This window comes from Pan troglodytes, chromosome 10, assembly GCF_028858775.2.
Source record: "Pan troglodytes isolate AG18354 chromosome 10, NHGRI_mPanTro3-v2.0_pri, whole genome shotgun sequence".
Lineage (NCBI taxonomy): Eukaryota > Metazoa > Chordata > Mammalia > Primates > Hominidae > Pan > Pan troglodytes.
Window position 1 is genome coordinate 44,151,908 of NC_072408.2, and position 13,366 is coordinate 44,165,273.

The window sequence follows — 13,366 nt, forward strand, 5'->3', positions numbered from 1 at the left end:
CTTATCAATTTTCACCTCTGGCAGGAGACGCCCGCCGATGTGGGAGCCGGGGCCGCCGATGAGGGACACCACGCCGTTGCAGTCCACCGTGCTGTTGCGCTTCACGCTGCGCCGCAGGCTGGGGAAGATGCGCGAGGAGCGGCTGCCCTGGCTGTAGCCGCTGTAGCCGCTGTAGCTGCTCCGGCGCTCGCGGGCCCGGATGGGGATGAAGAGGGAGTCCCGGCGGCCCTCGCTCTCCTCCACCGTGCTGTGCTCGTCATCCGCGAACTCATTCTCGGAGCCCGGGTCTCGGAACCGCCCAGGTCCCCTGAAACTGAAGATGCTGCTCTTGCTGTTGTGGCGGGAGAGGAAGGGCGAGCCTGGGATGCTGAGCAGTGACTGCAGGGGCAGAAAGGGAAAGAGAGAGGGACGGGGAAATGAGACGGGAGTGGACCTTTATACTGAGCAAAGTGGTTAGGTTCCTAGCCGGCCCCACCCTCGCAGTCCTGTGAACAGAACACAAGTGTTTCCAGAAAGCACTTTTGCATGTTGACTGCTACAGTTCATCACCCATTGTTACTCACCTGTGCTTGACCAGTTACGGATTCAAAACGTCTACCCACTGTTCTTGCACGCATCCCTAAGATGCTTTTATCTCACATTATACGCAACTTATCCAGGGTAAAGCACATGGCTGTGTATTTCTTTTTACCATGGGCTCAGAGGAGGTGTCTTTAACTTAAGTTAGACTATGCCACACTGGGCAAAAAGACAGAATTTATTTATTATCATACATATAACAATAAATAAATATTATATATATATATATATATATTTTTTTTTTTTGAGATGGAGTTTCGCTCTTGTGGCCCAGGCTGGAGTGTGGTGGCGCTATCTTGGCTCACTGCAACCTCCAGCTCCTGGGTTCAAGAGATTCTCCTGCCTCAGCCTCCTGAGTAGCTGGGATTACAGGCGTCCACCACCACGCCCTGGCTAATTTTTGTATTTTTAGTACAGACAGGGTTTCGCCATGTTGGCCAGGCTGGTCTCAAACTCCTGACCTCAGGTGATCCACCCACCTCGGCCTCCCAAAGTGCTGGGATTACAGGCATAAGCCACCGCTCCTGGCCAAAAAGACAGAATTTAAAACGTGCCTGTATCATTTGCCATTCTCTCCAATTACATGTCCTGGTCAACTACTACTCCAACAGTGGCCTTCAAGCCTTTTAGTTCCGTTGAAAATTATATATGCCCCCTCCCACCCCATTTTATTTATGTATTTATTTACTTTTCCTTTTATTATTATTATACTTTAAGTTCTAGGGTACATGTGCACAATGTGCAGGTTTGTTACATATGTATACATGTGCCATGTTGGTGTGCTGCACCCATTAACTCATCATTTACATTAGTTATTTCTCCTAATGCTCTCCCTCCCCCCTCCCCCAACCCCATGTCAGGCCCCAGTATGTGTTGTTCCCCAACCTCTGTCCAAGTGTTCTCATTGTTCAATTTCCACCTATCAGTGAGAACATGCAGTATTTGGTTTTCTGTCCTTGTGATAGTTTGCTCAGAATGATGGTTTCCAGCCTCATCCATGTCCCTACAAAGGACGTGAACTCATCCTTTTTATGGCTGCATAGTATTCCATCCACCCCATTTTAAACATATTTTTTTCATCAAAAGTTTACATAGTTGTAAAGTATATAATTCTCAAACAGCTGTAAGTTATATAATATCTGGCATTGACGTTTTTAAATAAAACTCTTCTTTACCGTAAAGTTTGTGGTAAAGAAATTTACTTAAAGAATTCTTTAGCATAATTTTTTTCTTATTTATTCTTCTCCTTCAATTTCATGCTTCCTTTCCATATTCCCTAGGGAATTTTATTTGAATGTACACTTTTATGTTTTAATGTATTTTACTGCTCACCCCTGAATTTACTTCTCTATGTTGCCCAGGCTGATCTCGAACTCCTTGGTTCAAGTGATCCTCCTGCCTTGGCCTCCCGAAGTGCTGGGATTACAGGAGGGAGGCACCACACCCAGCCTGTTAACACTTTTGATGTTAACACTGGAAGGGCCATGGGGCTCCTCTTTAACATTTCTGCCCTTATCTTTTTGTTGGCTATGATTCCAACAAATTATACAAAAAATTATAAATAAACTGTACTTACTATTAAACATTTTCTATGAGCATGAGTCTTTAAGACATTTTAAAAATTCTCCTGGATTGAGTTTTTATTAATATTCTTATGAATACAATTGATCAAGCTATACAAATATATTACACATTTTATAGGTAATAGACTTAAGAAAGAAAACTGTATTAAAATGCATTTCTTAATAAGATGGATGAGATTTTCTTTTCAATTGGTGTTTAAATATTTGTTGGTAGTATTACTTATTATTAGAATGAGACATGGCTCAACATCAATCCTCCCCACCTTTCTAATAATCGATTTTATGTGCTAAAACCTTATTCACATAAATATTATCTTGGAATGGAAGAACTTTGTTATAGTAATGTCACTCAATTCTTTGGACTCCTTCCAAGTTATATACCAAAAATATATAGCAAACTATCAGCAAAATTTATTGTAATAATCTATCGGCTGGCAATTAAGTCTTTTTCCAATTTTATTGAAAGCAAAGAACTGAAAACTCAATTTGCCAAAAGATTTGTTACCTACACACATTCCCTTTCTTGATTTCTGAGGACATCAAAAAGCTTTATTATTTACTAATAATTATGTGGGTTATTCTCACATGAGTTACTCTTGTACTTAAAGGAAGCTCGTTTAACCCAACAGATGGTTGAAATAATCGAAATATTATTAATGTCTTTCCATCATTGCCAACATTTATTTTTAATATGATTTTATCTTATCACGATTTAAATATATTTTCATCAAAATCTACCTTAAAGTCACAGATTTAGCTCATTTCTGAAAATGTTCAACCACATGATCTAATGAGCAGTCAGTCCTCAATGTCAGAGCAATTGGCTAAATTAGATTTATTTTCATTTGAAAAAGCATGATCCCATTTTTCACTGTTAATAAATGTATTCGTATGTATTGCAAGGGCAACAATCTCCTGAAATTAAAACATCTCAACATCCCCAGTTATAATTCTGTTTCACTCATAACAGAAATATGTAAAACAGAAATATGCCTCAAACCCCTGGGCTCAAGGCATCCTCCTGCCTCAGCCTTCCAAGTAGCTAGGACTACAGGCATGTGCCACCATGCCTGGCTAATTAAAAAAAAATTTTTTTTAATAGAGATGGGGTCTGTATGTTGCCCAGGCTGATCTTGAACTCCTGGGTTCAAGTGATCCTCCTGCCTTGGTCTCCCAAAGTCCTGGGATTACAGGAGTGAGGTACTGCGCTCAGCCTGTTAATACTTTTGATGTTAACACTGGAAGGGCTATGGGGCTCCTCTTTAACATTTCTGCCCTTATCTTTTTGTTGGCTACAATTCCATTTCTGGTTCTATACTTTAGATCCTGTCTCTTCTTGTAATGTACAAAGCCCCTGTCCCTAGATTGGTATATTTTCTTTGGATAATTCTAGTTGCATATTATTCCATTCTCTCACCTGTGTCTTTCACGTGTTATGTAGGCTTTTCCTGCTTTGGCTTTAAGCAACCCACGAACTTCTAAGACAATAAATGAATTTGATCACTGGGGACCACATCAAGAAAAGCACTAATCATAGATAATTTTATATAAATGTCATTGTTAGATACACACCATATGCTATATATAGGTCTCTAGAAAACAGGATGACCCTGACTTATTTTGTTCTTCTGCCTCATCCTTGTACCAGAGAGAAGGAGCTACATTGGTTAGATTCCAGAATGTTGACTGAGCCTCATTTATGAGTAGATGTTGTCACTGTGTGTTAAAAGGACACATACGCTGTGTGGTAAAGGAGCACATAACAGAGGAAGCCCTTGCACGTCCTTCTTCCATGTTGCTGGATTGGTAAGCTTACTATTCTTCTTACATGTATGTTTGGGCACCCCCTTTGAATCACTGATTAATTCCCCTGAACCAGCTCTGCTCGGTGTGATTCACAGGCAGCTAGTACATGACTTGTTATTGGTCTGCAATGAGACAAGTAAGGAAACTGAGAGGGGCATTTAGAAACTTTTGTAACAATTAGACACAGTCATAACATCTAAGAATGTGATGATTTTTCTAGAAATTGATTGTTACTATATTTTACAATAGTATCAGTTCATGAAGAATTGGGAAAAATAGAAATGAGTCCTTTACCACAGGTAACTTGAGAAACACTGCTCTAAACAATGTGACTGGCCAGAAGATGGTGTCTTAAGATGTACTTGGGATTTTGTTTTAATCAGATCACGGTAAGGTGACAGACACAGAGGCAACTGCCTTTGAAAGAAGAGTTCGTTACTTCGGTTCCCAAGAGGAGTGGGCTTGCCATGCCATGGAGGGCCATACGGGGAAATATAAGTGTTGGTCAGGAAGCAGAAGGAGTGAGGGGGAAAGTTTAGCCTGAGCCTGTGGTTTCCTCAGGAAGGAAGGGATAAGGCAGGATAGGTAAGTCTGAGCAAGTTTAGGATTGGGGAGTTTGAATAATTTTGGAAGGCTCTGGCCTACAGAGGTGGTAACTACTTGTCTGGTATCTGGCTATGGGGTGATTTAGGGCAGGGAAATATTGGCTTAGTGAGTGAATTAGATAAAGGAGGTAGTTGGGAATGTGGGCTTTGGACTGGTTGATCTGTACATGAAAAACAAGTTTGAAGGCAAGCGTAACATAGAACACTGAGGTTCAGCATACAAGCCCAGGTGTTAATAACCGGTGCCTTGGGCACATATATCTCTCTTGAGGGCGTCACTGCGGAGAAATATGGCCAGGACAACACAGGACTCAGGTACTCATGGCCCCTTTGCTAAATGCCACAATCACCTTTAACACTATCACACCGTCCTAAAAATGGCATTCAAGACCCTCCCAGCTTTGACTCTAATTTACTTATTCTACTTCATCTTTCACTGTTTTCTCATACACCCTACCATGCAGCCACCCTGCCACAGGTCTTTATTTCCTCTGTTTCCAGTGCACGCTCCATTTTCAGCTGGGGAAATCCTCTCAGTTCTCCATGATCCAGCCCTTCTGCTTCTTCCTCTACTAACTTCCTTAATCTTTCCATAGCACCAAACCCCCTTTCAGAATATTTATGCTCTACTTTATTTTTTATTGTTTTCTTCAAGACAGGGTCTCACTCTGTTGCCTGGGCTGGAGTGCAATAGTGCAATCACTCACTGCAGCCTCAACCTCCGGGGCTCAAGTGATCCTCTCACCTCAGCCTCCCAAGTAGCTGGAACTACAGGTATGTGCCACACCACACAGTATGTGCCATACCACGCCTGGCTAATTTTTATATTTTTTGTAGATACAGGGTTTCGCCATGTTGCCCAAGCTGGTCTCAAATTCCTGGGCTAAAGCAATCCTCCCGCCTTGGCCTCCCAAAGTGCTGAGATTATAGGCGTGAGTCACTGTATCCAGCCTACGCTCTACTTTTTACAACAGTTCTTTTTTTTTTTTTTTTTTAGTTTTTTTTTTTTTAATTAATTTATTTATTTTTATTGATCATTCTTGGGTGTTTCTCACAGAGGGGGATTTGGCAGGGTCATAGGACAATAGTGGAGGGAGGGTCAGCAGATAAACAAGTGAACAAAGGTCTCTGGTTTTCCTATGCAGAGGGCCTTCCGTAGTGTTTGTGTCCCTGGGTATTTGAGATTAGGGAGTGGTGATGACTCTTAACGAGCATGCTGCCTTCAAGCATCTGTATAACAAAGCACATCTTGCACCACCCTTAATCCATTTAACCCTGAGTGGACACAGCACATGTTTCAGAGAGCACAGAGTTGGGGGTAAGGTCACCGATCAACAGGATCACAAGGCAGAAGAATTTTTCCTAGTACAGAACAAAATGAAAAGTCTCCCGTGTCTACCTCCCTCTACACAGACATGGCAACCATCCGATCTCTCAATCCCTTCCCCGCCTTTCCCCCGCTTCTATTCCACAAAACCGCCATTGTCATCATGGCCCATTCCCAATGAGCTGCCGGGTACACCTCCCAGACGGGGCGGTGGCCGGGCAGAGGGGCTCCTCACTTCCCAGTAGGGGCGGCCGGGCAGAGGCGCCCCTCATCTCCCGGACCGGGCAGCTGGCCGGGCGGGGGGCTGACCCCCCCACCTCCCTCCCGGATGGGGTGGCTGGCCTGGCGGGGGGCTGACCCCCCCACCTCCTTCCCGGACCGGGCGGCTGGCCGGGCAGAGGGGCTCCTCACTTCCCAGTAGGGACGGCCGGGCAGAGGCGCCCCTCACCTCCCGGACGGGGCGGCTGGCCGGGCAGGGGGGCTGACCCCCCCACCTCCCTCCCGGACGGGGCGGCTGGCCGGGCAAAGGGGCTCCTCACTTCCCAGTAGGGGCGGCCGGGCAGAGGCGCCCCTCACCTCCCGGACGGGGCGGCTGGCCGGGCAACAGTTCTTTATATACATGTTCTACCTCTCATTTTTAACCAACTACAGACTCCTTAAGGGCACATTGACTGATTCATCCTTATATCTCCTAGAGTGCTTTGCACATAGTAACTACAATGTTTAACTTAATTAACATGCACTTAGATTAGGAACTGCAGCTTAGCCACCCATTTTAGGGTTGTTCCACACCTGCACGGGGTCACTGCTTCACTTTTCACAGCAAGCTAAACTACACTGAATTCATAATTTTGCCTTAGGTCAATGCTGGGTGCTGATACTACCTGGTACATTAGGCCTTCACATTAGGAAAGAGGTTTTATGCATTTTACAATAAAATTTAATTTTATATAATTTTTTTTTTTTTTTTTTTTTTTTTTTTTTTTTTTTTTTTTTTGAGACAGAGACTCGCTCTGTCACCCAGGCTGAAGTGCAGTGGTGCAATCTTGGCTTGCTGAAACTTCCGCCTCCCAGGTTCAAGCTATTCTCCTGCCTCAGCCTCAAGTGATCTGCCCACCCAAAGTGCCAGGATTACAGGCGTGAGCCACTGTGCCTGGCCAAAATTTAATTTTATTTAACCAAATACCTATTGTGTGCTAAGTGGTGTGGATACAGTGGTGAACGAGACATATGACATGGTCCCTGCCCTCTTGAAACTTGGAGGCCAGGAGGAAATATCATATACTACATGAGATCTAATACATCAGACTATTCTTAACCTTAAGGATAGTGATAAGGATGATAAGACAGTGATGAAGGTTATGACCAATTCAGTGAACCTATGAACACTTAAAAATCAGGATCCTAAGATAATACATAATATGAGGAAAAACTGTTCTACTATTTTCTAATTCCTTGTTTCACTCTTTGCAAAAGAGTAGTCTGCAATGAACAAATGTGAAAGGGGTAAAGGTGACTTGCCCCATTTCTCCTTGTACCCAGGATCCAATCCTGATTTAGGGCATTCCCTAAGGAGCTACATCCTGAGGGCTGAAACCCCAACCCTTCCTCAATCTCAATTTTCCTAGACTAGAGGTTTTCAGTGATGACTCAGGATCCATGGCTCTATTAAATCCTGGGATCCTGTGTAGTTTATGAGATGAGTAGGCCTTACTCCCTCTTTTCAAAATCTTCCTGTCAACCAACCAGGAGCTTTTAGTCCTTTTCAGGCAGTCACAGTTAAACTATAAATTCCAACTTAGGTTTAGATGTTTGCTCGGGAGAATGGCTCTGGGATGTTCTGGATTTGAGAGTGTAACTTTTGCATTCCACAGAAAAATTATCTCTAGGGATCTCAGGGGATACACGTAAATTGTCTGTCAAGATGAGGCTTACATGACTGGGATGTTTGGAATGTGATGAAGGAGTGATTTTACATGTTCTATTTCCATGCCATATTTCACTTTTTCTTTCTAGTATAACACTGGTTCTTAAAGTGTGGTCTGGAGACCCCCGGAGGTCCCTGAGACCTTTTAAGGAAGGCTCATGAGGTCAAAATTCTTTCCTAATAATACTGAGATGATATGTGCTTTTATCACTCATCTTCTCATAAGCACACAGTGACACTGTGAGCCTGACAGCTTCATAATATTTAAATAGTTTTCTGATGAGATTGGTGGTAATAATAAATATAGTTTTAAAATCTCATGTGTATTTGGAAGATTTGCATAAACTCAGGAAATGAAAATTTCTCAAATGATCAATGCATGATGCTAGAAATCATTCACAGGTTAAAGATCTATGGCACAAAATGGAGCAAGGGATTTTACTATAACAGAGTACAAAGTTACTGTTATAGTTTCCACGTCACAACTAACTGTTTAAAAAATTGTCACTGTTAAGTTTTGGAACAGCATCAAGGAGGAACATTCACAGTTATCTGAAAAGGTTATTAAAATATTCCTCCCTTTTCCACCACATATCTGTATGAAACTTGATTTTCTTCAAATACCTTAACCAAAGAAAATCATACTGCAACAAACTGAATGCATGCATAAGCCAGTATGATATTTCAACTGTTTTCTATTACATTACAGATTAAAGAGATTTGCAGAAATGTAATACAAAAAAAAAACCCTTTTTTTTGGTTTTGGAAAACAGTTCATTTTTCTTAAAAATATATAATTTGTGTTAATCATGTAATGGGTTTATCATTACTATATTTTTAAAATTAGTAAATTTTTTTAATTTTCTTAATTATAATTTCTAATATGAGAAATTAAAAGCACATTTTAAAAAGGTTTTTAGGTCCTCAAATATTTTTAAGAAGATAAAGGGGTCCTAAGACCAGAAAGTTTGAAAACTGCTGCAATAGAGCAATTAAAATACTTTGAAAAAATAGGCTCAACTTAATATTTATAAACTGCCCTGAGCCTTAAAAATATAGAGAAATAGGTCGGAGATGGGTGAGCAGGAGATGTCTCAAGAAGAACTCAGGCTCAAAATGGAGGTAAAACCGCCGCCTGGTCGCCCCCAGCCCGACTCCAGCCGTCGCCATTGCCACCGGCAGGAAGAGGGCCATGACCCAAGGGAACCAGAGCAGTTGAGAAAACTGTTTATTGGTGGTCTGAACTTTGAAACTACAGATGATAGTTTAAGAGGACATTTTGAGAAATGGGGCATACTCACAGATTGTGTGGTAATGAGAGACCCCCAAACAAAATGGTCCAGGGGCTTTGGTTTTGTGACTTATTCTTGTGTTGAAGAGGTGGATGCAGCAATGTGTGCTTGACCACACAAGGTTGATGGGCGTGTAGTGGAACCAAAGAGAGCTGTTTCTAGAGAGGATTCTGTGAAGCCTGGTGCCCATCTAACAGTGAAGAAAATTTTTCTTGGTGGTATTACAGAAGATACAAAGGAATATAATTTGAGAGACTACTTTGAAAAGTATGGCAAGATTGAAACCATAGAAGTTATGCAAGAGAGGCAGAGTGGAAAAAAGAGAGGATTTGCTTTTGTAACTTTTGATGATCATGATACAGTTGATAAAATTGTTGTTCAGAAATACCACACTATTAATGGGCATAATTGTGAAGTGAAAAAGGCCCTTTCTAAACAAGAGATGCAGTCTGCTGGATCACGGACAGGTCGTGGAGGTGGATCTGGCAATTTTATGGGTTGCAGAGGAAGCTTTGGAGGTGGTGGAGGTAATTTTGGCCGTGGTGGAAACTTTGGTGGAAGAGGAGGCTATGGTGGTGGAGGTGGTGGCAGCAGAGGTAGTTATGGAGGAGGTGATGGTGGATATAATGGATTTGGAAGTGACGGTGGCAACTATGCTGGTGGTCCTGGTTATAGTAGTAGAGGGGGCTATGGTGGTGGTGGACCAGGATATGGAAACCAAGGTGGTGTGGTGGATATGGTAGCGGTGGTGGAGGATATGATGGTTACAATGAAGGAGGAAATTTTGGCGGTGGTAACTATGGTGGTGGTGGGAACTATAATGATTTTAGAAATTATAGTGGACAACAGCAATCAAATTATGGACCCATGAAAGGGGGAAGTTTTGGTGGAAGAAGCTCGGCCAGTCCCTATGGTGGTGGTTATGCATCTAGTGGTGGAAGTGGTGGATATGGTAGCAGAAGGTTCTAAAAACAGCAGAAAAGGGCTACAGTTCTCAGCAGGAGAGAGAGCGAGGAGCTGTCAGGAAAGCTGCAGGTTACTTTGAGACAGTCATCCCAAATGCATTAGAGGAACTGTAAAAATCTGCCACAGAAGGAAGGATGATCCATAGTCAGAAAAGTTACTGCAGCTTAAACAGGAAACCCTTCTTGTTCAGGACTACCATAGCCACAGTTTGCAGAAAGTGCAGCTATTGATTAATGCAATGTAGTGTCAATTAGATGTACATTCCTGAGGTTTTTTATCTGTTGTAGCCTTGTCTTTTTCTTTTTCTTTTCATTACATCAGGTATATTGCCCTGTAAATTGTGGTAGTGGTACCAGGAATAAAAAATTAAGGAATTTTTAACTTTTCAATATTTGTGTAGTTCAGTTTTTCTACATTTTAGTACAGAAACTTTAACAAAATGCAGTTTTGAAGGTGTTTCCTTGTGAGTTAACAAGTAAAGATCATTGTTAATTACTATTTTGTATGAATTTTGCTAAAGTTAACTGTAAAGAAACACCTCCTGACTTGCAGTTTAAGGGGAATCTATTCTCCCCATTTCCAAACCATTACATGAATGGGTACTGACGTGGAGAGAATAGATAATTTGTGTGTTTGCAATGTGTGTTTTAGATAAATAGGATTGAATATTTAAATTAGCATTTGTGAATTTAATAGCATTACGATTACCTTCAAATGAAAAAAATCTCAAAATTTCTAAAAAAAAAAAAAGAAGAACTCAGAAGCTATGGAAATAAAAGAAACTGACACATAACTGAACTATGTTGTGAGAAAACTGAAGCCACATTCATTGTTAAGCTAACAGAAGAGATGATCATGTACGTGTGCAGGAATAAAGAAGGGGTGGTTAGGAGCACAGGCTCTGGAGTTGGATGAACCTGGGTTCAAATCTTGGCTTGAACACTTACTAGTTATATAACCTTCTATAACTAGTTATAGTTATAAGTGATTCTTTCTAGGCCTCGATTTCCTCAGTCACTCTTCCAGAGAAACTGCAGGAAAGTCCTGGGACAAAGAATACTACTATCCCTTGTAGCATCTAAGCTACTCTTGGCAGTCAGCCTTGGCCTCTAGGAATTTACTATTTTTTTTGAATGGAGAGATTAGACTAAGTGAATATTTTCATGCAAAGCAGGACATCTCAAAAACCTGGTTTTATTTTTTGAGTTAAGGAGCAATCAGTGCACCTTTGTACTAAAGCCTATAGAATAATCAGAGACCATTCAATAGCAAAGCGTTAACAGCGCTAAGGTATTCATAGCTCAGTGAGTCTCTCAAGACAAGGGTAAAATTACAACAAAGCTACTACCATACTTTCCCCAAAAGAGGCTGAACTAGAAGAAAGGAGAGGTGAAGGTGAGATAGAGATGGCTTCAGGCTATAAAGAAGTCTCTCAGAAAGGGTTAAATCAAATTTCTAAAAGTCTTGCATTCATTTGTCTAACAATATCTAGCCATGTGCTAAGAAGCAGACCTTGACTTTAACACTTTATTTAGAGAGAAGAGGATATGAACATAAATAAATATGCACACAGAGTATACGTAGAGTACTTTCTATATGTAGAGTAAAAAGCAACAAATAAAGAGGTACATATAAAACATAACAGAAAGATAAAATGAAGATTTCCAACTAGAAAACAGGAGAGTCAGGGAAGGTTTCTTGAAAGGAAGATATTGAGAATAACTATGATGCAGAAATTCAAAGACAGAAAAATAGGGCATTTTATTTAATTTTAATTTTTTGGTTTGTTTTTGTTTTTGTTTTTTTGGAGACAGGGTCTTGTTCTGTTGCCCAAGCAGGAGTGTAGTGGTAAGATCACAGCTCACTGCAGCTTCAACCTCCCATGCTCAAGCGATCTTCCCGCCTCAGACTCCGGAGTAGCTGGGACTACAGGCATGGGCCACCACGCCTGGCCAATTTTTTGGTAGAAACAGGGGTCTCTCTATGTTGCCCAGGGTGGTCTTGAACTCCTGGCCTCAAATGATTCTTTCACCTTGGCCTCCCAAAGTGCTGGGATTACAGGTGTGAGCCACTGTGCTGGCCAACAGGACATTTTAGAGAGGGTGTTTCTTGAGCAAATCACAGAGGGTAGAAAACAAACATCATATATGAGAAATATCTAGTAGCTCATTCTGGTTCGGGTATAGGGTGCTTGATGGGGCACAGAGACGGGAGAATGAACACATAGGTTGTATCCATACTAAGGGGATGGGGAATGCTATGAATTCCAGGGTAAGGAGTTGGGACTTAATTAGTAAATAGAATGAATCTGATTAGGGGAATTCCCTCTCCCATTCTTCTTAAAAGCTATTCTAAACTGTCAATATTTTCTTTAAACCTCCAAACACAACCTCTCATTCCCTTCAATAAGATGTTTAATTCCCTACATTATCAAAAAATTAATTCCTTTTTTGTAGAGCCAGAGGTCTCACTATGTTGCCCAGGCTGATCTCAAACTCCTTGATTTTTAATTCCCAATGTTATCAAAACACTAAACTGTCAGGGGTTATCTTCCTCAACTTCCTACTCCTTTTCTACAAATTTATCCACCTCATCCTTCCCTGTTTTCTTAAGGTTTCAGGGAACAAGGGTCCCTTTTCTGTTAAAAACCACATCTATTTCGGTATCTTCCAAGATTGTGCTCTACTTCTATCTATTCTATTTCATTTTCTAACGCGTCTCCCTTTCCTGTTTTTTTTTCTTCCACAAAGTATAAACATGCTTATTTCCACCCACACTCTTTAAAGAAGCTGGGATGAGAAGTCTATACTCATTGTCTCCACTCCCCACTCAACATGGCATCCTTCCTTACTCTGGACTAAAACATGTCTTTAAAGTCCTCAATGACTTTATATTGCCAAATCCGATGGACACTTTCAATTCTGAGCTCACTAAGCATCTCTGTTAAATTTCAATCCATTGATCATGGCCCTGCCTTCTCTAACATCGCTACTCTCCTGACTTCACTGAACTCTTGGCCCTCTCAGCTTCTCTAACACTGTTTATCTGTTTTCTTTCCTGAACTCCATCTCTATGCCGGTGAACAGCAATGGTCATGCCTTTGGCTCACTATTCTTCCAACTGACACATTCTCTTTGAGTAATCTCCACAAGTCTCATGGTTTCAATCATCACCTCTCAGCTCAGGACCTCTTCCCTGAGCTATCATTTGCCTATCCTTGTCTAAAAAAATCTGTACTTGGTTATCCAACAAATAATTCAAACTTTGGATGTCTAAACTGG

General features: G+C 41.4%; 1 protein-coding gene and 1 pseudogene across 7 annotated transcripts in view; one reads left to right on the plus strand and one right to left on the minus strand.

Moving 5' to 3' along the window:
- The window catches only part of SCN8A (sodium voltage-gated channel alpha subunit 8), a 221,336-nt gene that overhangs the window by 90,464 nt on the left and 117,506 nt on the right, over positions 1-13,366 (minus strand). For all 7 annotated transcript variants that reach the window (XM_063785628.1, XM_054663320.2, XM_054663321.2 and 4 more), the window contains one exon: positions 16-378. In XM_063785628.1, the coding sequence (XP_063641698.1) occupies positions 16-378 (363 nt within the window). The remainder of the gene's footprint in view (positions 1-15; positions 379-13,366) is intronic.
- On the plus strand, positions 8,901-10,474 carry LOC104001533 (heterogeneous nuclear ribonucleoprotein A3-like; annotated as a pseudogene).